The sequence below is a fragment of the Zerene cesonia genome, chromosome 11, assembly GCF_012273895.1.
Source record: "Zerene cesonia ecotype Mississippi chromosome 11, Zerene_cesonia_1.1, whole genome shotgun sequence".
Taxonomy (NCBI): Eukaryota; Metazoa; Arthropoda; class Insecta; order Lepidoptera; family Pieridae; genus Zerene; species Zerene cesonia.
The window spans coordinates 8,516,286-8,538,633 of NC_052112.1; the positions used below are offsets into that span (position 1 = coordinate 8,516,286).

Genomic DNA, 22,348 nt, shown 5'->3' on the forward strand with positions numbered 1-22,348 from the left:
TTACAATAGAGCCACGCGCCTGGTTAAAACTTTCGATGATTATATAAACAGCCTCATACTTGTGGGGTTTGCTAGTAACCTATTTTTCGTCTGCTTGCGTATTTATTACGTTTTAGCGTGAGTATAGCATTTGACTATATATTGTACGAAAATGATCTATTGCATAATGTATCTTATGTGTATCGATAATTATTTATGAATTTTTTTTATTTATTTTACTAATGAAGTCACTAGCTTTTAGTGAAAGATGCTGAAATTTTATAAATATTCTTTTCAATCGACTTCTGAATAGGGGGAGGATATCAATTCGTATTTTTTATGTTTATTAACTCGTATGTTTTACTGGTGTAACCGATTTTTGTGACTCCTTTTATATTTGAAAGCCTACCGTGTGTTCTTTTAATACTGAAGTTTGTTTGATAAAGTTTATTATTTAAATTATTAATAATAAAATGGATATCTCTAATAGAATTTTAGTCATCTGTTGCACTCGAATAATTTTCATGAATAGATAATCATATCAGAATTGATAACATAAAATAGGACAAAAGGATTGAATGTTCAATTGTAGATATTGTTTCAGACATGGATTAAAAATACGGAAAAATGTAACAAAGGACTGTGAACAGGATTCTCTTGGGTATGTTGTGTATTTTCTATTCTTATATAAAACTAGCTAGCCCATATAAAACTAACTAGGTAAAAACGTTGCCTATGTGCTAATGCAGTATGTTAGTATACGATACGCTTTAGCAAGAATTGGGCTAGCTCGCACCGGTGATGTACCATACCCCCACAGAAGACGGGCGTGAAATAGCATATTGCTGTGCTACGTTCGGTGATTGGGCCTTCGCCCATATCCTTTTCCTTACCCTTCCCACCCCTTTCCTTATTCCTCTCGGCAAGCCTTTCTTTCGAATTTGAAGGCGGCTATCCTTTTGTAGAGGCTCTCTAAATGCGCGGCGGTAGCACTTACCATCAGGCGACCCACCAGCTCCATTGTCGACGATGATATAAAAAAGCTATTTTCAAATTATTTATTTCATTCTTTAAATGATTGTCTTCAATTATTTGGTGGTCTCAGACCAATAAATTCAGTTTCAGACCGTTCAACGGCTATGAGCACGTGGTGTATTTCGCATTTTCCCTCGCGTTCGTGCTGTCTCGCTCGCTCGCTGTATCGCTGATCGCTTCGAAGGTTCATGTCGCGTCATTGGAGGCCGCACCAACGTTATATAGTGTGCCATCATCCGTTTATTGTATTGAGGTAAGATTGCATTTAAAAGTGGCAATACATATAATAAAAGGAAAGATTCTTTGTTGTACTTAAGGAGAATAAGGAAATTTATACTCAAAAAACATTTAGGAATAAGGGGCGGTATTATCTCTAAAAGCTTCCTTTTTAAGACAAGACAGCTAGTATAGTATTATAACATCTATCGCGTGGGTTTGACTTGATTTATTATTCGCGGCTTGCTCTAAATAATGTGTAAATTTTAGGACTGAGAATCCATGAACGGAGAAATCATTAAAAATTACATAACGAAAACTAATTAACATTGTATGACATAGAATTACATACTTCATGATTTTTCTGAGTTATTTCCTATACTTATATATCACTAGATGTTCGTCCGGATATCTAGATTTCTGATTTATCCCGTGAATACTTAATCGGGATAAAAGTCTATCACCCAAGTCAGCTCACACCTTGTCTGCATACCAAATTTCATCAAAATCCGTTCAGCACTTTCAGCCTGATTGACGGACAAACATCCAAAGTAACAAACTTATACATTTATAATATTAATCTGATTGACCTTATAAATACATACTGAAATACTAATACTACATATTATAGAAAAAGATACAATTTTTATGTAAGTTTCTTCGCAATTTATTATATTGCCGGCCCAGTTCCGCCCGAGTTAAGCCAGAATATAGCTTGTCACTCAGGCATATTGAAGTTTACTCTAATAATATACTAATATTCAAAAAAATATTATTAATAGTGAGTTAATTAGTTGTTCTTTTATTTATAAAATACTTACAAAGAAATCAAATATAACATTATGACTTGGACGAATGCTATATCTATACTTATATATGAATAAACTGGATAAACTCAAAAACTATAGGACCGATTTTAAAAAATCTTTCTTTCTCACCATTAGATAGCTGCAACTTCGCTGAGTGATATAATTGCTATTTTATTATTTAATAAGTCGTCTAAGATACTGTCGTCTAAGATACAGGCTCGGCCTAGTTTAGACGACTAATGTCCATAGTTTTAAGTTCCTTTGTTCAATAATTCAAGCCATGTATATGCAATGTCAATGTAAGGTATGGATAAGTAAAAATTTTTATTATTTATTTATTTAATAATTAGGAAAAGATTTTTGGTTTGTTCGTATCCTAAAGGCTCCTAAATTACTGGTCTGACTTTGAAATTTCTTTCAATTTGTAGCACTCGAAAATAATGTAGATACTTTTTACCCCGGAACAGTACCACGGGCCAACAGCTAGTATTACTTAAAGGGGTAAAGAAGAGAAAACTTTAGACACAATGCGGCTTAACGTTTTAGGCGATTTCACGCAAGCAACTCAGATATTTTATATTACCAACCAATCATGTTTTTCATGAAAACATTAATTCCATATTTTATATAAGAAAAAATAATTAAAATAAAATTACAGGTACAGAGATTCATCGAGCAAGTCCACGGGGATACTGTAGCACTCACTGGAATGAATTTTTTCTACGTCACACGACAGCTGGTGCTCTCTGTAAGTCTTAAATAAATTTTATTAATTCATATAATTAATAATTTTGAATGCTGTTGATCTTATGTCTGCAGACAGTTGTGTAGAAGTCCTGGATTCAATCGCCAGAAAAAACTAAAAGTTAATATTTTAATTTTCTTACTTCTATGATCGTGATGAACAAACAACTTTACCATTTTAGAAAATGCTTCCCTACTTGTAAAATAGAGGGTAAAATCTCTTAATTAAGGTAGATGTGTGTAGCGTACTGGTCGTTGGATTTTGGGTGTCGAAAGAAGACGAAGTAAATTTTGCGCGTATAAAAATTTAATACTCAAAATTACAGGCTGCGTTAGAATAATGAATTTTATAGCGAGGAAGTTTTCTGCTCGGCGGTTGCGTGGCCGTGGTAGTGGTAGGGTCAACAGCGGCCAATCGTACGGTGCGGTCACGTGATGCCGCGATGACGTAGTACCAACGCAGTATAACGTTCCGTTCCACTCGATTTTGTTGCGGCAACAATGTGTTATGTAAACTATTGAACCGATTTTAATCAAATTTGCACACCATGTACAGTTTTATCCAACTTAAGAGATAGGATGGTTTTTACTATTCAAAATTACGCTAAATAACTACCCGGGCAAAGCCGGGGCGTGCATCTAGTAGCTTTATACAAAACACATACTACTAATGTTATTTATTCTCTTTAATTGAACAGGAACGAATCGAATTTGAGCATGTGATTGTCTGTTATTTATTGAAAATTCTAAACAACATAAATCACGCTGAAAATTTGCCCGAGCCAAAGCTCTTCCTGCACCTATATTAAGAAGTTTTCCAATAAGCAATACAATAGACTTTGAGCATTAGCGCAACGAGATAAGGTGCTAATTTCAATGAGTGCGCTATACAACGCCGCTCGGACAGTTTCTCACGTTTTAATAAACTGTTGACAATGTTGTTTTATTTTACAGGTAGCGGGAACAATAATTACGTATGAGCTAGTGATGTTGCAATTTAATATTGACAGCCCCGGTACAGATGGCGTTGATAATTAATTTGTGAATTGTATAAAACACAATAATACATTGTCTAATTATCAAAACTTGATGTTATACTAAGAAAACATTTGGGTGTTTGTATGTATGTTTGTAACGTTTTTAAACACAAAATGATAGTGGGATTTCATAAATTACTTCACGATTAGAAAGCTGCGTATTCACTGAGTGACTTAGTTTATAAATGTATCAAGGGCGAAGCCGGCAACCACTTGTTGTTATAGTTGTTAATATAAATATGATATTCGTTTGTTCTTGTAAGGATTAGGACAAAGGTATTATTTATTAGGTTTATACTTAGAATATTGTGTCTTGGAAGCTAAATAATTCATATTTAATTATTAACTGTAAATCATTTAAACTTCATAGATTGATTACTAGTATTTAAATAACGTAAGAAATATTTAAATTAATAATATTTATAAAATAGATACAAGCTCATATTAACTGTGCGATAATTATGAATTTACTGTACATTTATTTAGGAAAGTATTATAATATATGGCGATCGGTGTTGCAGTTTCACGGTATACTATTGGATATTCAAAAAATATAAAGAATAAAACAAATTCGATCATTAGGCAGTATTCGATCCAGCGCCTTTCGCCGTACCGCGAAATCTTTAGCCACTCAGCCACCTACGGTCTGACGAGTCACGACCCAGTCATCCCATGGTCGGTTAGCATTTTTTTTATTCTTATTTTAAGAAATAATAATGCATATAATGCTATTAAAAATTTAAAAATGCATGATTTCATAGCATGATTGTGAAATTTAAAAAAGAGCGTATTTACCAGTTCTCTTCGCATTCCACATGTATGCTTTAAAAAACTCAGTAACTAGCACAGCAACTAGATTAATTAAACAGTAAACATGTTAATCTAATTTATTCTGAATTTAGTAAAAGTGAAATCCTCAAGATTGATCCAACACTCGCTTTAAATAGGGATTAAAAAATATGTTTTTATTTAGAACTATTATAAGCTATGTACTTATTTGGTTATATTTAAAATTAATAATTCTTTTAACAATTCAATGAGGTTCTTAATCGTATGACAGAGACTACGGCAGTTAAAGATATACAATACATTATATTAAAACAAAATCCCGTAACGTACTCTACTCTGCAAATGAAGATGAATCTGCACCTTTACAACATTTCCGTTTCTCCATATTAAATCCATTGTAATAACTTAGTGCTCTCAACATAAAATATTACTCAAATTTTTATCTTCAACGTGAAATTCCACAATATTCCCTTCATTCGACTGCAGAGGATTTATGCTGAGGCATCATTCAGGTTCAAAAAAGCATTACAAAGAATTTTGCATTGTTAAGCTCTGTAATAATGTATATTGGTTTTAATGAAGTGAGTATGCATTGCTTTTGTGTGTGATTTCATTTGTTTAAGTACATTATATTGTTTGGAAACAATCTAAAAGTTCATTCTACAGATAACAATTATTGTTCAAATTGTAGCGTATTACGCTATCTATAAATAAAAAAAGTGTAAAAAATACAGGTTTAAATAATAATAAAGCATTATGTTACCTTATTTAATTTGCTCCAAAATGCAACAAAAGAATAGCAGATCGTTTGTACGGTTTTTAATTGTTATTTTATTTATACCTACGACTTGAAAAAGCGTAGCTATAAATTACGTTATGTTTTATTTTTGGTGCAATAGAACTTGCAACCCCTTTGAAATATTAATTAATCATCGCACCATCAGGACAAAAATTTCTTGTAACAAATCATGATCGAAATGAAGCCTATAATGAGGAAAGGTAATCTCGTGATTGAAATGCCCGAAACATTATAATGACGAAGACAAATATTTCTTCATTACTGAAGTGTTCATAATTAAAATCAAAGTTAATGGCATTTTCATTCAATTAAAATCTTCATTGTATGTTTGGGAACAAATTTGCGGGAAATTGACTGAGCTAATTGGAATATTACTTGATATTTACGGTGATTTTGAGTATATAATACAGGAAGTTAAATTATATGGCATATTGAAGCCTTGTTCCTTTCATATGTAATACCGTAATATGTAGTGCAGTCTTTCCAATCGGAAAGGCAATGAAAGTTGGAGGTTTTATTGAACTTTGAGATAAACAACGATATCATATAAGGCCTATATATACCTAACTAACTATATATTTAGAGGAAACGTTTCACAGTTTCTTTGCCTTTCTATGTTAGAGCAGACATCAGAGCTAGCGGTTCGTCTGATGATAAGTGATCAGAACCGTCCATGAATTCGTGAAGAGACTCTGCATTGCTGCAAGTTGTTGCCAGCTTTTAAAATGAGAAGGCATACATATGGGATCGAGGATAAAGGAAAGGAAAAGGACTGGGAAGAATTAGGAAAACAAGGAAGCCTCGATGTAAAAATTGCCTCCTGAACCTTACTTAATCATTGTATTATTCGATTCAAATGTGTTTAGTTAAAATACGATATCAAAAGGCAACTTTACCTTAAGAAAATCACTATAATATGTCATGTATTAGAGGTAACCTTTGAATCAGCATAAATTAACAAATACGATATCAAAAGACAAAATTTCCTTAAGAAATACACTATAATATGTATTATATGTATTACTACTTTGAGTACTATGTACTCGAGGTAACATTTGAATCGGCATTTTACACAGGCGTGAGGTTGTTTTGACAAATTACAACTTTGAGGACCCCGTGTCATGTTATACGGCCTTAGGTGCTTTATGTGACGGGGGTGCGCGAATTAGGTATTTTTCCTCGTTCTATAAATAAAGTGACGTTAGGAAAATTGTAATATTTACATATGTAACTCGCGGCATCGCGATTTACAAACATTTTGGAAATGTGAGCAACTTTTTTAAACTCAAACATTTCATTGAATGAAACTTTCTTTAGAAAACGAATGACGTTTTTCAAATATTTGTAGTGAGAATAGCTAGTTTGAAACGCAACTTCAATGGATTAACGTCTTTTCGAGTTGGTTTTTATAGCACTTGGTCAAAAACCCGTCTTATTCACAGATGCACATCTTACATCAATTCTATTCACTCCTTGAAATATATTAAAACAACCATTTTAACTAGTAATTTTTTGACATTTTTTGAGACTAGTTTAATAAAAGGAAAAAATTTAATATCTCTTCAACTTTTTATTGCGTATTAACCTTTGCTTTACATTTTCAATAACCTTTCGTTATTTTTCCTATTTATGTAATACAAACTATGTGGCTCTTACAAGGCGCAGGTGGTTTTCAATAAAAGTTATAAAATGTATCACGTAGCGTCGCCTTAACACCTGAAAACCGATGCATACTCTTGTCTTACTGAATTTATTATTCAGATTACATTTGCATATTCACAAAGCGCTGATAAAAGCCTGTTTCGAGGAATCCCATTGAAACAATGATTTTGTTGTGCGAATTTCAGCCGAGATGATGTCTTTGACACGTCTTGAAGGGGTTTAGTAATTAAGGCGATGCGCAATAGCTTAATTGTACAATTTTTTTAAGTGAAACTTTTATTACATCGTCTTAAATTTTTTGGTCTGTGTATCGCATGTCGCGTGTGTTTATGAAATGGATACCGTTATTTTATTCTTCGTTGATTCTTACATAATATTACATGTGCTTATGCATTTGTTATTAATTATTTTTGCATTTTTTTTTTAATTTATCCAACCCGTAATTTTGTATTGAATATTTGAAACTATAACAATTCTATGTACTGACAGAAAATCGCCCTCCTGAAAATCATCCCTTTAAAGTATTGATGCGCTATACTGAATTAGCCAATGAATCACAATAACACTAGATACAAAAATGACATGTCTTGCCGCTCTCCGAGGCTCGAATCCAGCCAGCCAGTCCTGTTCCTGGTTTCATTTTATTCTATCTCATAGCAACTGCAGACACCAAGAGCAAGGTTTGCCTGATGGTAATCGCTTACCATCGTCCATGAAAATTCGCAGTGGTGCCTCTGCAAAATCGCTGACCGCTTGATGGCTGAGGACATGTTTGACGACTGGAAAGGAATCCATTCCTCGTCGTCGTCAGTGCGATGAGTTCCAGAATTTTGTTCACATGCTAAAGAGCCAGAAATATTGGAAAAAAGGTTTCCCTTTTTATCAGAGCCACACAAGCATTAACGTCAGAACAAGCCTTATTATTTCAAACTTTTCACTAAACAACAAGTTATAGTAGTTTGACACCATTTGCATATTACTGAAAATATTAAGGACGGTATATAATGAAGTCAGTGGAGAGGAAACTTTGAGCGGGATTACATTCTATTGTACAAAATAAAGTAACAAATTGTGTTTTAAGATTTATTATATCAATCAACTATGAATCACATTTCACGAATCACATTTATAGTCAAACGTGTTTTAATATGTTTGATAAATAATTGTCATTTAATATACAGATGTCGCTTTTCATAACTTATCAAAACTCGTTTAGATATTAAATCCTATAAAATGTCGAATCACTCATCGAAACGGTCTGCATTCGTAGGGATTGTGCCTTGGTTCTTGTGTGTTGTTTATTCAACGCTCTACCCAACTACCCTCACTTTGTGAAAAGTCATTTTCATTCACTACATCAATAGTCATTCACTACACAAATTGGGCAGTTATATAGAATTGCGGTACATTCTTATTAAGACCAAACGAATGTTAAATACAGCCCTGTCTTATTTATTTCTAGCACGATCATAGTATCACTCAAAAATTACTTCAACCATATTCAACCATTTATGTTATCCACCAGGAGTAAGCTACGTTCCTGTGGCAGGTTGTATATTTTCATTTTTATCTTTGTCAAGTCATGATGAGGCGATATCTTGTGTAGATGACTACAATAATATTTTATGCATAACTTATTAATATGTATGAAATACGCACACCACGCTTTAAATTTAAGATTTCCACGATCATATACGTAGGTTCAAGCTAGTATATGGTCAATAAATCTAATGACAAACATCCTTTTTCACAAGTGCAGTACAACGTTTCATGATGTATATTTCATTAGCTATATATAGTACTTGAAACGATATTTTATAAGACATCACTATTCCTTATCGAATTGGAGCAACACTAGTTCGTACGTGATAATGGTGCCGATAAGCTGAAAAGAAATGAAAGTATATTAAAAAAAGGCTTGTTAAATATGGTTGTGTTTTTATATAGGCCACTATTATTATACTCTGATAATATTCTATTTATTTATTGTAGTCTAACGTGATATACTGAGCCACCACTGTTCAAATTATTCAAAATTTTAAAGTCGGTAGATTTAGTCTAAGGACGTATTCAGAAGAAAAATCAATCAATCATCAGATTTTAAAAGATACCCACACTTAAAATCATAGCCTTAGTCACGTAAAAGAAGCCCAGGCCACTAAGAGCTACCTTGAGATTTTTAACTTGGTATATGAACCTTTCTATCTGCAAAGAAATACATCCATGTTATGGAAATAATAAACAAACTTCTTATTATATTCAAGATATAATGGGAAAGTTAAAACAGTATTTTCAATCGACATCAAAAAAGGAGGAAGCTATCAATTCAACTGCAGTTTTTGTGTTTGTTACCTCCAAACTTTTTACTGGGTGAACCGATCTTTGTGATTCCTTTTTATTTGAAAGTTTGTGTCGCCCATGCGGTCCCATTTAATTTAGTTCTGACAATTTAGTTTTTTTTGTTAAAAATGTTAACTGAGATGGGGAAATTTCGTGGCTTATCCGCAAAAGTTATCCAATAAAATTTCTGCTTAATACATTATTTTCTCTTTAATACTCGTACTAAATTCGGAAAGTTTTTATAAGATAATATTTTTTACCTCAACATTATACCTCGCGCTAGGTACGTCATAAAGCAGTATCAAAGGCGCCCTAGACTTTGAATGGACTCTGGCAGCCAATAGAAGGGCAGAGAAAGTTCTCACAACGAGAAAAGAAAAAGAATACGTGAAGTATGCTGTATGAACTATGCTTGTGAGAGTCCTGAAACAGAGAGAGTTGGCAAATATGCTGTTTTTTTTTTTTTTTTTTTTTATGTCATAGCGGGCAGCTGAGCTGGTGGTTCGCCTGATGGTAAGCGATCACCACCGCCCATAAACATTCTCAAAGGTAGTACCTCCGTGAATGCGCTGCCCGCTTTTATGGGGTAAGGGAAAAGGAAAGGATTAACGACTAGAAAGAAGGAATGGACTGGGACGGGTGAGGAAAAGGAAACGGGCCTCCGGCTCCCCCACTCACCGTACGAAACACAGTTGCATGCCACTATTTCACGCCGGTTTTCTGTGGGGGTGTGGTACTTCCCCGGTGCGAGCTGGCCCAATTCGTGCCGAAGCGTGCTCGACTCCCACAATAAATGTTACTTGCGGCTTTGTGTAGGACATAATAGTAAGAAACTTATCATATCAAACCGAGAGTATTTTTTGTAGTCTAATTACAAAGATTTCGTAGTATGTGCAATAAAAATCTAATAGGTCCATCTATCGGAAATAAAAGAAAATATTGATTGTGATGAAGTGACCATTAAACTCTTCCCATGGAAATGAGATTGGAAATGAGATGTTTTACTGCAGTGAAAAGTAGACAGCGGCGTTTATGACTCTCCAAACTCCGAACTATATCTAGACACAAAATTATAAAGTACATCTCATCCGTTGCAACATGATAGAAATACTAACAAACAAACACACTCCGCATTTTTATATTCCATTTAAATTCCATCATGTATGTACACAAAGTTTTATCATTTGTTCATGTGTAATATGTCATAGTGTTTTCGCATAAGTAGTCATTTAAATCCCTATTTAATAAGCTTATTTGAAAACAAAAATATTTTAATATTACTAACTTTCCTTGTTTTTCAGTTGGACACGACAGAAAATGCCCTGTTTGTGTTTTGCTGGAAAAAAGGTTAATTGGTTATTATATATAGTCTAAAAAGTTAAGAATTGGTACACATAAATATTTTTATACACATACTAACATATACAAAATATATTACAAAGTGAAATACTATTCATAAAATATGATAAATAACGCTTTGTATTGTTTGTAACTCGAATTTTACAGAATATTAACTAGTTAGGAAGTGCTGGCTGAAAATATCAGTTTGTGGCGTTTAAGACTACATATATCATAACTGATTTTTTACTTACTTTAGATTATTGAAGAACTGAATGCAAATCCAATAAAGATTGCTTCCGAATGACGTCAGTATGAATATGCCGATATGATCATTAATTAATTTCACAAGTCGAACTAAGAGACAGTATTGCTTCCGAAACTCGACACAGGGAAAATGTTTCTGGAAAACAAAAAGTTCATAAATAATGGGAATTTTTTGGAACTCCCACCATCGCGTAGAAAAGGGAAAACTTTTCTATTGATTCATGTACCCTGTGATTCATTTGTTTCCTTTGAAATGAGGAAACATCGAATTGATGAATATCAATTGTGCTGGAATCTTTTCAATTCAGCGAATTGCTAACTTTTGATAAGTTATTATACTTAGAACGAATGAGTAACTTTGTGAGAATGTTTAAGTGTAATATCATCGTGCCCTAAAACTTTAGGTCTAAAGCTGTGGCTATAGGACATGGAGAAGGAACCTTTTAGCTCACAGATTTTCACCTATCTCTTGTAATATATATAAAAAATCGGTTTCTTGAACGTCGTATCTTTTGCTTACATATAAAAATTCCTAAAAATTTTACACACTTTTCTATTAAATCCACGTTCCCAAAAACGAAGGAGGTTCTCAATTCAAATTATTTTTCTTTATTGTTGTTTACTTTTATCGATTGACGTGATTCTTTTTGTTTTTTATAAGATATTGTTGTCATTAGGTCCCATTTTGGCATCACCTTCCCGCAAGAACGTCGGCCATCTTTAAATATCATCGAAAAAGTAGAAAAGAATTATTGAAATAAACATACCTCCTTCATAGCCTTTTTAAGCGAATAGTTGTGGACCACGAAATGCTCAGTTAGGTAGATGCTTATAACCATGATGAGTAAGTCAGAAAAGCTCCACAGAAAAGTCGATTGTATGTTGAATACCTTCGAAATGAAGCGCCGTTTACATAAATGAAGTACTTAAAAGTATTTGCGTCTAAAATTACGTAGATACCCTGTATTGTGTTCTTAGCCTTGACGAAATATCTGTAAGTCACGGCGGTTTATCTATATTTCTTTACTAATATTATAAATCTGAAGAATTTGTTTGTTTACTTGTTTGAACACACTAATCTCAGGAACAAAAGGTCCGATTTGAAAAATTATTGATTTTTATGATATGATTTTAATGGATATTTATATTTTAACTAATTATTGTTATTCGTCTACTGTGATTGTATATATACAGTTAACCAGTGTTTGTAACTATAGAGTTAAAGTTATTAACAATTTATTTGTACGAAAATATAACCAAAATTGTTAAACTAAAATGTATTTTTAAAATACATTTTAGTTCATTGGATTTTATACATAAACTGATTAAAATTTATATAGTTTATTTAAACTTTTTCAAAGTTTTTAGTGTTATTTGTTTTTGCACTTTTATTTATAATAATATTTAGTATATTAATTAAATTATTGTGTTTAACACAATAACCTAGTTTTAAAGATAAAAAAATTCATATTAAAATATCAACTGTATAATTTTTTAACATATTATCAACTATAATATTATGTTCGCTTCCAGGAATCGCGAGCCGTTAAAATTATACGAGTATAAAAACAGATTTCACTCTATTTTAGTATCTATGTTAATAGAGTTAGGTGTGAAAGTTAAATATCTGCGGTTTTTGTATAGTTTTGTACGTACGCTTTCGCATTATTTCGAATTTACTCGTATAACGTAGTATTGAAAAATTGCGATCTGCCGTTTCGCTCGTACATACGATTAATTCTATTCAACGACAACAGTTTCAAGCAATAACGCATTTACAAAAACGTAAGTTTTTTTTATGTCATAGCGGGCAACGGAGCTGGTGGTTCGCCTGATGGTAAGCGATCACCACCGCCCATAACATTCGCAAAGGTTGGGCCTCTGCGAATGCGCTGCCCGCTTTTTTGGGGTAAGGGAAAAGGAATGGATTAACGACTGGAAAGAAGGAATGCACTGGGGCGGGTGAGGAAAAGGAAACAGGCCTCCGGCCCCCCCACTCACCGTACGAAACACAGTGGCATGCCACTAATTCACGCCGGTTTTCTGTGGGGGTGTGGTACTTCCCCGGTGCGAGCTGGCCCAATTCGTGCCGAAGCGTGTTCGACTCTCACAATAAATAGCAAAAAATAACAAACAAGTTTTAATATTTTTCGAAAATAGCGATTTGGTTACATGGCGCGTAGCTAGTTATTGTATCTAGTGACGCTAAATAACGCCCACCTCTTAATTAATGACTGCAGTTCGAGTCGATTTTAATTTTTTTTTTATTTCAATTGTCAATCATACAATAACAAAGTATATGTTTTCTTGACTATTTGTACCTTGGTAGGATATCGTAGAACTGAACTGAAGTAGGCAGTAGTGGACATAGTTCATTCGAAGATTTGTGTGCATCTAATAGACGAACTAGCCTCAAATCTCAATTCACAATCTCAAAAAAAAAAAAATATAGCCTAATTGACCCGGACGGTTTTTAAACGCTACAAACGAACAAAAGTACGCCGTTTAAGCAAATAATACATACCTCTACCAGGATGCCTTTCCACAAACTGTAGGAAGTATAGTCAAATATCCAGGGCATGTTGTGTTGGAAGAATGTTTGCAATATATTGTTCGGGTTACAGTTACTTGCAACCGTTAAACAATACAGAATCGACAGCACGTGTTCCACTAAAAGTTTGAATTTAAAATTGGAATGTGTTTAGATTTTTTTCTTTTTTTTGTAATATATGTCACTTGTTTTCCCTCCCGGCTAAGCCCACGTGTAATTAGGCCATTTACCAATGTATTAATAATCCAAAGAGAGTAGTATTTAATCGGGATATAACTCCTATCACTCAAGTGAGCTCATACTCTGTCTGTATACCAAATTTTATCAAGATCCGTTCAGTAGTGTTAGCGTGATCGACGTACAAACATCGAAACAATTATTTGTTTAGATGTGTGTCCTTTTACATTTATAATATTAGTGAGATTGTATGTTTTACCTCAATTTAGATGTTTGAAATCTATTAAGCCTACATTTACTGTTTTTTGTTCAATATTCGAAGCATGGGCTTCCTTAACTATGTTGTGGTATGTGGTAACCCAGACAAAATGGTGCTAATGCAATGCAATTATTTACAATAGTTCTAGTCTTAGTTTTTTTTACGATTTTTATTTCTCACTCTCAGAAATATATGAAGAAGAAAGAAAGAGAGTATTAAATTTATTGTCTATAAAATAAACAGCACCGCACATACAAAAGAAACTAAAAAAAAATCTCTATAAATAAATTTACACTAATATCTACACTAAAAACTATTACTCTAAAATAAAACTAACAAAAATAGAATAAGAGAGTAAAATAGTACACTGTGCGGCTTGTCAATTGTAGACATAATGGACTGACTCAGTTAATGTCATGCAAGAGTTGGGCTTTTACATAACACTGGTTTTCAGCAGCCCCTTGTGACATATGGAGCAGACAGTACCTTTCTACTCAGATGATAAAAATAATACTAAATAAAATAATAAAGAAAATATTTAATTCTAATTATATAGTTATTTTTATATTATATTCATACACATATACATATACCAGTATACCTACATAAAAAAAAAATATAAATAAATTATATATTATAAAATTATAAAACACAAACACACTATACAATTTTTTTATTACAATTTAAACAAGATATCAATTTACTATATAAGATTCTTCTAACATGTTTATACCATCTTTATAATTATAATGTGTTTAGTAAGACCATTTCCCCATATATTCGTTAGACTACACGGACGAAGCTGCGAAGACGACGCAAAGCTAGTAAGCTATAAAAATCCATTAGTATTTCAAACAGACTTACCCAAAGCAGCGAGCAGCATAAAGACCATAACAATGTTAGAGCAGGAGACAGCGTGGGGAGTTAGCAAGGGCAACTTTGTTTCTATAAACTCGACTTGTCGCACCAACTTCGGCCACGAGCGGCTCATGTTAGGTAGCACTAGCGATGAGACCAAACTTGCTGAATAGAACAGAGCATTCGCTAAAAGGACAAAGAAGAATTTATATTCATATAGCTAACTGCGCCCCGCGGTTTCACCCGCGTAAGTCCGTATCCCGTAGGAATATCGGAATAAAAAGTTGCCTAAATGTTATTCCACTTGTTCAGTTATCTACGTACCAAGTTTAATTGCAATCGGTTCAGAAGTTTTTGCGTGAGAGAGCAACAAACACACACACATCCTTACAAACTTTAGCATTTATAATATTAGTAGGATTAGTAGGATAAATTGGTGCACGTGAACTGAAGATATACAGGTGAATTTTTCCAAAGAATGTGGTAGACGGAATCCGAAACTATTATGAATACAATCGAATATTAGTGATCGGAGACACGAGGTCAAATTTGATGAAAACTTAAATATGCCATCATTACCTTAAATAATAATAGTAAGTTTGACATTCTATACTTATATTATAAAGCTGAAGAGTTTGTTTCTTTGAACGCACTATTCTCAGAAACAACTGGTGCGATTTGAACAATTCTTTCAGTGTTAGATAGCCCATCTATTGAGGAAGGCTATAGGTTACATGTACCACGGGCGAAGCCGGGGCGGACCGCTAGTTAAAGTAGAATCACGTGAGCTATCCTAAAGCACTCTTTCTCAAATTATTTATTAAAAATAGTTAAAAGTATATATACTAATCGTAGCCAGCGAAATGCCATTATGCAGAAGCCAGTGGAAGCTCGTGCTGAACATGACGAGTTGACCCAAGAGACTCATGAAATATATAATAGCGTATCGCGTGCGAAGACTGAACCTAGAAGAAGAGATGAATGAATGAGATGAAATATTTCACACAGGTATCATTAGACTAATCACACTTCACACTAATATTCTATATGTGAAAGTTTGATTGTTGGAATGTTTTTCCGTCAATCGCGTTGAAGCTACTGAACGGATTTTGATGATGTTTGGTATACAGACAGGATAGGATATGAGCTGACTTGGGTGAGATACTACTTTTTATCCGCTAAATGCTCACTTGGGATAAGACAGGAATATCAGGGGTTGAAGGGAGGTACCCCTCCAAAGTCTATACGGAAACCAATTGACAACAATTGCCTATTAAACCGAAAAATAATTACATGTATCCGTTGATAGCCCACGAAGTTACGTAGTAACAGAGACAAAAAGAAATACAGTTCATTTAAGAACCTCCCTTATTTTGAAATATCGGTTAAAAATTAATAATCTCAATCTTTTATTTTTGTATTATCTAAAGAAAGCTAAATATATAAACCTTATGAGCTTTCACATGGATCACTCGCCCACTCACTGCAAAGTTGTGGAAAATTGATCTATTGGATAAGAATAATAATAAAAGTTCATAGATTCGTACCTTAAATATTTGCTGACTGGAAAATTAAGACCCATTATGGGTAATAGGCACATTATCCTACCAATGAAAAGGGTACTACGCATCGTTGAATGCAATCCAAGTAAACGCCTCATCTTGTTGAATTAAACGTTTATTTTCAAAGGTAAATTAATGTTTTTACTTTTTACTTTACTACGAATAGAATTTTTGTAAGTTTTAAACGTTTAAAGTATTACGTCCTTATTCAATTAATAAACATTGTCACAGATAACATCAGTCTATAATCTATGGATAACATAATAATATCCTAGGAGCCCATCACAGTTATTAAAAGGCCATTATGTACGCCTTTCAAAAATACGGTCATGAATAAGTAATATTTTTTTACTATAGACAGTAACTTATAAGAACAAGAAGCTATCGAAATCTCTACACGACTGTACGGTACATATAGATATGTAAGTTATATGAAATAACATCCTCTATTAAATATGCAACTGACACCTGTCTACGATCACTGCTTTGATATCAGTTTTGAAATGTTTAGGCAAATCTTCATCCAATGTTTGTGTGTGTTGAGCGCGCTGCATTTGTTTTCATATTCACATTGTTTAGTTTGATGTCAGCTTGTGTCATAGACAATTTGTTGAGGTATGACCGTGCCATATTATTTTCGTAGTGTTTTATTTATAACCGCATAAATATTTAACAATATTTAAAGGAAGAACGTGAGAATAAAGACGAAGTTATTCGAAAAAGTAAATATTTAATGACACACTAAAACTTTTTCCGAGATCATATAAACCAGTTCCAATATTATATATGCATGATTTAAAAGTGTCGTAAAAAAGTATGTACGTAGTTTTATTCTTAATAATATAAAAGCTATAAGAAGAGTTATCGTAATTTAATACAGGTTATATTTGCTGTCATAATAGTTCAATAAAATGATTTTATTATGTTAAGTTTTCAATAAAATACTTCAAATAAAACATTAATTATACAATATAAAACTCGCAATTAATACGGCTTTCCGGCTATCCAAAAGTCAAAAGGCTTAATAAACGCTATTTTAATTTATTGGCATATAAAATTGCTTGTTTTTTATACATCTGCTTGAATGAACCATGTGTAAAACTGAAATGAAATATTCTATACAAATATATACAAAATTAGCATACTGTTATTAGTTCAAATTTCTTATTATTGATCTTTTCATTCTCTTGGAAGTTATTAATGTAAGATCATTTATTTGTGCCTTTTATTCGGTAGTAGTCATATTGCAACTTTTCAATGGTGAAATAATTTTTGTAATCGATCCAGTGGTCTTTGGGTTGGGTTTCATATTATTATATACTAGCGGTCCACCCTGGCTTCGCCCGTGGTACATATATAAGCTAAAGCCTTCCTCAATAAATGGGCTATGTAATACTGAAAGAATTTTTTTAAATCAGACCACTAACTAGTTCTTGAGGTAAGTGCGTTCAAACAAACAAACAAACAGACAAATGAACAAATAAACAAACAAACAAATTCGTCAGCTTTATAATATTAGTATAGATTCTATGTTTTTTATTCTGGGACACAAGCTAAATACAAGCCAAGTATCATCAAAATCCGTTCAGCGGTTTTCGTGTGAATCCTCCACCATCTTCACTTATTTCAATTTTTATGTTACAATTCATTTATGTTACAACCTTTCTTAATAAATCAGATAGAAGATTAGTTTTTAACATAATTTAATTGTAATAAACTATTATATTGTTACATTTGGCAAACTGTTTTAGTTGCCATTTGTTTATTTATCTAACACAGTACGTTTGTTCTATTATACTTTGTAATACAATCCCAATATAGTATCCCTATTGGCTATCATTTAAATATAGTTAGTTTTTACCCAAATTATCGCGGCATATAGCTCGCCTCGCGTGACACAGATTCACAAAGAACTGGTAGGCTTTCTTGTGAACTGAACTAAACAGATAAATAAATAAATGACAACTAAAACTAGTTGCCATTTATTTATTTATCTAACACAGTACGTTTGTTCTATTATGACAATAATTGCTTTGAAATACAATCCCAATGTAGCATCCCTATTGGCTATCATTTAAATATATAATATATGTTAGTTTTTACCCAAATTATCGCGGCATATAGCTCGCCTCGCGTGACACAGATTCACAAAGAACTGGTAGGCTTTTTTGTATCGACTGTAGATCATACAAACTGGTTCCTTATCATCATATGGAAGATCTTGGCATACGTAGTCACAGTGCCCGCTGGCTGTCATTTGATGGTTGTGTCCATGACGCATGCCGGACTTACTTGACTTTATGTGGGCTGCACCTGATATTATAACAGTATGTAATAGAAAAAATCAAGCACAAATGGTCGTCAAAACGTCCGAGCGTCGGTATATAAAACATTCATTGAAATTAACACCTTATTTCGTGGCAGTAATGATCAGTGTTCATTGTATCGCTTATATGAAAACTATGTCTTACAAAGTTGCATACACAGTTTGCTTGTTAATTACCTTGATCACAGAAAATAGTGTGGTGTGTGTTTACATTTTGATGTGAAACACATATAGCCGCACGTAAAACAGATTTCTGGCGTGGCGACGCATGCCGTGGCGACGTGTCGCCACGCTAAATGCTAGTGTATAATATATACAGTCTGTATGCAGTAGTGTGTAAGGTGTAATATTTTATTTTATCATTATGATATTTAAATCCTATTGATATTATATTATGATATTTATATCCCACATTCTATTCTTTGCATATTAATTTTATAAAATAATGTCGATGTTTCACATCTGCCAGGCGTCCCGTGACGGCTCACATTTTTAGTTTTATGTAAATGTGTATTCAATTTCATTAGTATCCACAGTCAATATTTCATTTTTGTACAACAATGAATGAATGTATTGTATAAAAAGAGTATTTGAAACATTCTAAATACATTATAATTACTATCTACGTGTAATTGTTTGTCTTTTCTAGTAGCGAAATTTCTTGTTTAGGAATACTTAAAAGTGATTCTTCATTTTAATTCATATTCAATAACGTTTCAACAAAAAATGTTACCAACAATATATAGAATAATGTTAAGCACACAATAAATATTTGTTTTTTGATTTTTGCACATTTTATGGCACCGAATAAAAACTGTAATCGAAACAAAAGAATATTACAATGAGAATTTTTGTTCGCTTATCAAGAAAGTTAACAAGGTCCTTACTACTGGCTATGATATGAAAAATACAGAGTATATAAAATGAGTTCTTAAATAATTGTATTATGTTAGTATAAAAATTATCTATGTTACAACTGATGTCGCCTGTTGTGCTTCTATAGAGTTTATTTATAGAATTTATTTATGTATGATTTGGTGCACAATAAAGTATTTTTGATTTGATTTGATTTGATTTTGATTTGATGCCCCAAAAACGAGGAGGTTCTCAAAACGTATTATTTTTTTGTTACTTAATGGACTTTCAACACATTGACATAATTCTCGTTGTGTTTGAGAGGGAGTTATTGTCATTTGGTCCCATTTTAGGGACGCAAGTGACCTTTTTTGTACAAAAGAATAAATTTAATAAAAATTAAAATTCCGGAACATAGATGTCGCTTTAACAAATTTCAACATTAACAAACTTCCTCGCAAATCCTTCGCGTTTTAATAGCACTGGTGGAAAATATAAAGGACCCTCATAAAAGCGTGTTAAAAATAGTAGTAAGAATCGACATTAAACTTTTACTTACCGGTAAAACACATCGTGTACCGCGAGCATAAAAATATTTTTCATTAAAAATAATAATAAAAATACCCACATTTTACTCATACCTACAATTCATCGCGTGTTCGCGTAGAAAAATATAAATTTTCCCGCCAAGACGTATTTATTCTAATCTTGTTAGCAAGATATATACTGCACGTTATCCGAACAAGATATCAAATATTAGTTTATGGTTGTTGTGGTGTATAAATTGTCTTATTGAATTATGGATGCTTTACTATTTAACAGAAAGTATCCAATAATTCTAAGTGTAGACGTTAGTGTTCGATTATCTCAGTATCTAGTCTGCATTTTCAACCGGTCTTAAAATTATATCAATTCGGTTCGATTAAACAACAGTTGACGCGGTAATAAACCATCCATATAGCAATAGTCCATCCAGACCAACTTTTTTGCAATAGTTTTTTATCTTATATATAAGAGAACCTTAGTGTCACGAGTCCGACTCGCTCTTGTTAAATTTTTATGAAACAATTTACCAACTACTAAATAGATAATAGATAAAACACGCTGTAACAATAATTACGCGTCGCTGCTCTACATACAATTTTATATCTTACTTCCTACTATAATATCCTACTAATATTATAAATGCGAAAGTTTGTAAGGATGTGTGTGTGTTTGTTGCTCTTTCACGCAAAAACTACTAAACTGATTGCAATGAAATTTGGTAAATAGACATTGGCCAACCGGAAAAACATATAGGCAACTTTTAGCCCGATATTCCTGCGGGATACGGACTTACGCGGGTGAAACCGCGGGGCGCAGCTAGTCATTAATATAATTGTTTACGTAATATTTTTCCATGGCATAGAGATAACAAACAAATGAATATTTCAAACAAGATAAAAACTCTAAATGTAACTGTTCCAAAATATGAAATATCTAATATAAATTACGCCATGGGAAAGTAACATTGAACATCGAAGTTCGCAGCTCACTGATTTTTTATTGACTGTCACAACAAGGAAATACTTCAGTTTATTTTAACTCTTCTAGCGTCAACGTGCCAATTTTGAATTGCAGAATTCTGTCATAACCTTGAACATTGTGAGAATGTTTTAACCGACTCCAAAAAGGGAGGTTATCAATTCATCTGTATTTGTTGGGTTACCAATTTATACGATTATTTTTTTGTTTGATAGCTAGTGCCTACTATATATGCCCATTAAAGTGTTACTAATTCTGACAATTTGAGGGCGGTTCAGGTTTTCATAAAAATAATTATATAGCATGTATATTACGTTATTTTATAGGCAACAAGCTATCTGCTCGCGGCTTAGACAGCACAGTAAAGGCAGAGACAATCTTCCCGCATAATTGCCGTTTCTGTGGATTTCCGGGATAAAAACTTGTCCCGTGTATCCTTTGTGGAGTCTCGAACTATCTCTATGAATAAAAATAGTCCTCGCCCAACTCCGCCCGTCTGTAGTCTAAATAGTGTCATAATCATATCATTCAGAATAACCATAATCAAATTGAAACGTAGGTACTATACCATAAATAATTCTTTTCTATGAAAAAGGTTATGGAGTCACTAAATAAAATAAAATGTAGTCAAATCTCCTAAGTTTTTTAGTTAAATATTGTCGCGTCAGTGAAATATACTCAGAAATGAACATCTGCCCGAACATCGCTTCGCTTCGTCAGCTCATGAATGCATTTCCACTACTTACAAACAATCTGAATATATCCTAACTTCATCATCAACTTTACCTCTCACAGGAAATCCAAAACACAGGTGCAAGATCTTTGGTTTGTCTGGATTAGGGACAAAACAAATCCATCCGATAAAAATCGAGATTTTCCGTAATTGTATTATTTTTACTTCATAATCAGTCGATATATGTTCCCACTGCAGAGACTCGGGCCTATGAAGGTTCAGGCCTTAATCCACCACGCTGGCCCACATGTATTCCAACCTTTGATTCTTCGACATGCCAATCTCCCACAATATTTTTCATTATCGTTTGAATCAGTGGTGTTATGTGCAGACATATTAAAAAATCAATTCATTTCCAGCACGATCGACCAATCTCGTATTCCAGACTTTTCAATTTAAGTCCGAGGTAATAACCAATAAGCCACTGCTCTATTCCTTTACTTACCTAAAGTATAATTTATTACCTGTTTTTTAATACTCTATTAAAG

At 33.0% G+C, this 22,348-nt stretch overlaps 2 protein-coding genes across 2 annotated transcripts in view; one reads left to right on the plus strand and one right to left on the minus strand.

Annotated features, from left to right (window-relative positions):
• Nucleotides 1-3,825, plus strand: part of LOC119830592 (gustatory receptor for sugar taste 64f-like) — a 9,237-nt gene extending 5,412 nt beyond the window's left edge. The window contains exons 10-13 of the mRNA XM_038353663.1: nucleotides 10-117; nucleotides 1,099-1,267; nucleotides 2,698-2,787; nucleotides 3,738-3,825. Of these exons, the coding sequence (XP_038209591.1) occupies nucleotides 10-117; nucleotides 1,099-1,267; nucleotides 2,698-2,787; nucleotides 3,738-3,821 (451 nt within the window). The 3' untranslated portion in view covers nucleotides 3,822-3,825. The remainder of the gene's footprint in view (nucleotides 1-9; nucleotides 118-1,098; nucleotides 1,268-2,697; nucleotides 2,788-3,737) is intronic.
• A 5,073-nt stretch (nucleotides 3,826-8,898) lies between these two features.
• Nucleotides 8,899-16,520, minus strand: LOC119830593 (gustatory receptor for sugar taste 64f-like). The gene is made up of 10 exons (XM_038353664.1): nucleotides 16,408-16,520; nucleotides 15,707-15,825; nucleotides 14,867-15,046; nucleotides 13,540-13,685; nucleotides 11,783-11,905; nucleotides 11,003-11,151; nucleotides 10,696-10,746; nucleotides 9,671-9,833; nucleotides 9,186-9,275; nucleotides 8,899-8,955 (listed from the first exon to the last, which is right to left on the minus strand). The coding sequence occupies exons 1-10, from the start codon at nucleotides 16,518-16,520 to the stop codon at nucleotides 8,899-8,901; spliced, it is 1,191 nt and encodes a 396-aa protein (XP_038209592.1).
• Between the last annotated feature and the right edge of the window lie 5,828 nt (nucleotides 16,521-22,348).

Coding starts and splice junctions, on each gene's coding strand:
- LOC119830593 (XM_038353664.1), bottom strand. CDS start 16,520: ATGAGGCGTTTACTTGGATTGCATTCAACGATGCGTAGTACCCTTTTC. Junction 9,834..10,695: donor CCAACTGAAAAACAAGGAAA/GTTAGTAATATT, acceptor TCTCTGTTTCAG/GACTCTCACAAGCATAGTTC. Junction 8,956..9,185: donor CTAAGGCTATGATTTTAAGT/GTGGGTATCTTT, acceptor ATTTCTTTTCAG/CTTATCGGCACCATTATCAC.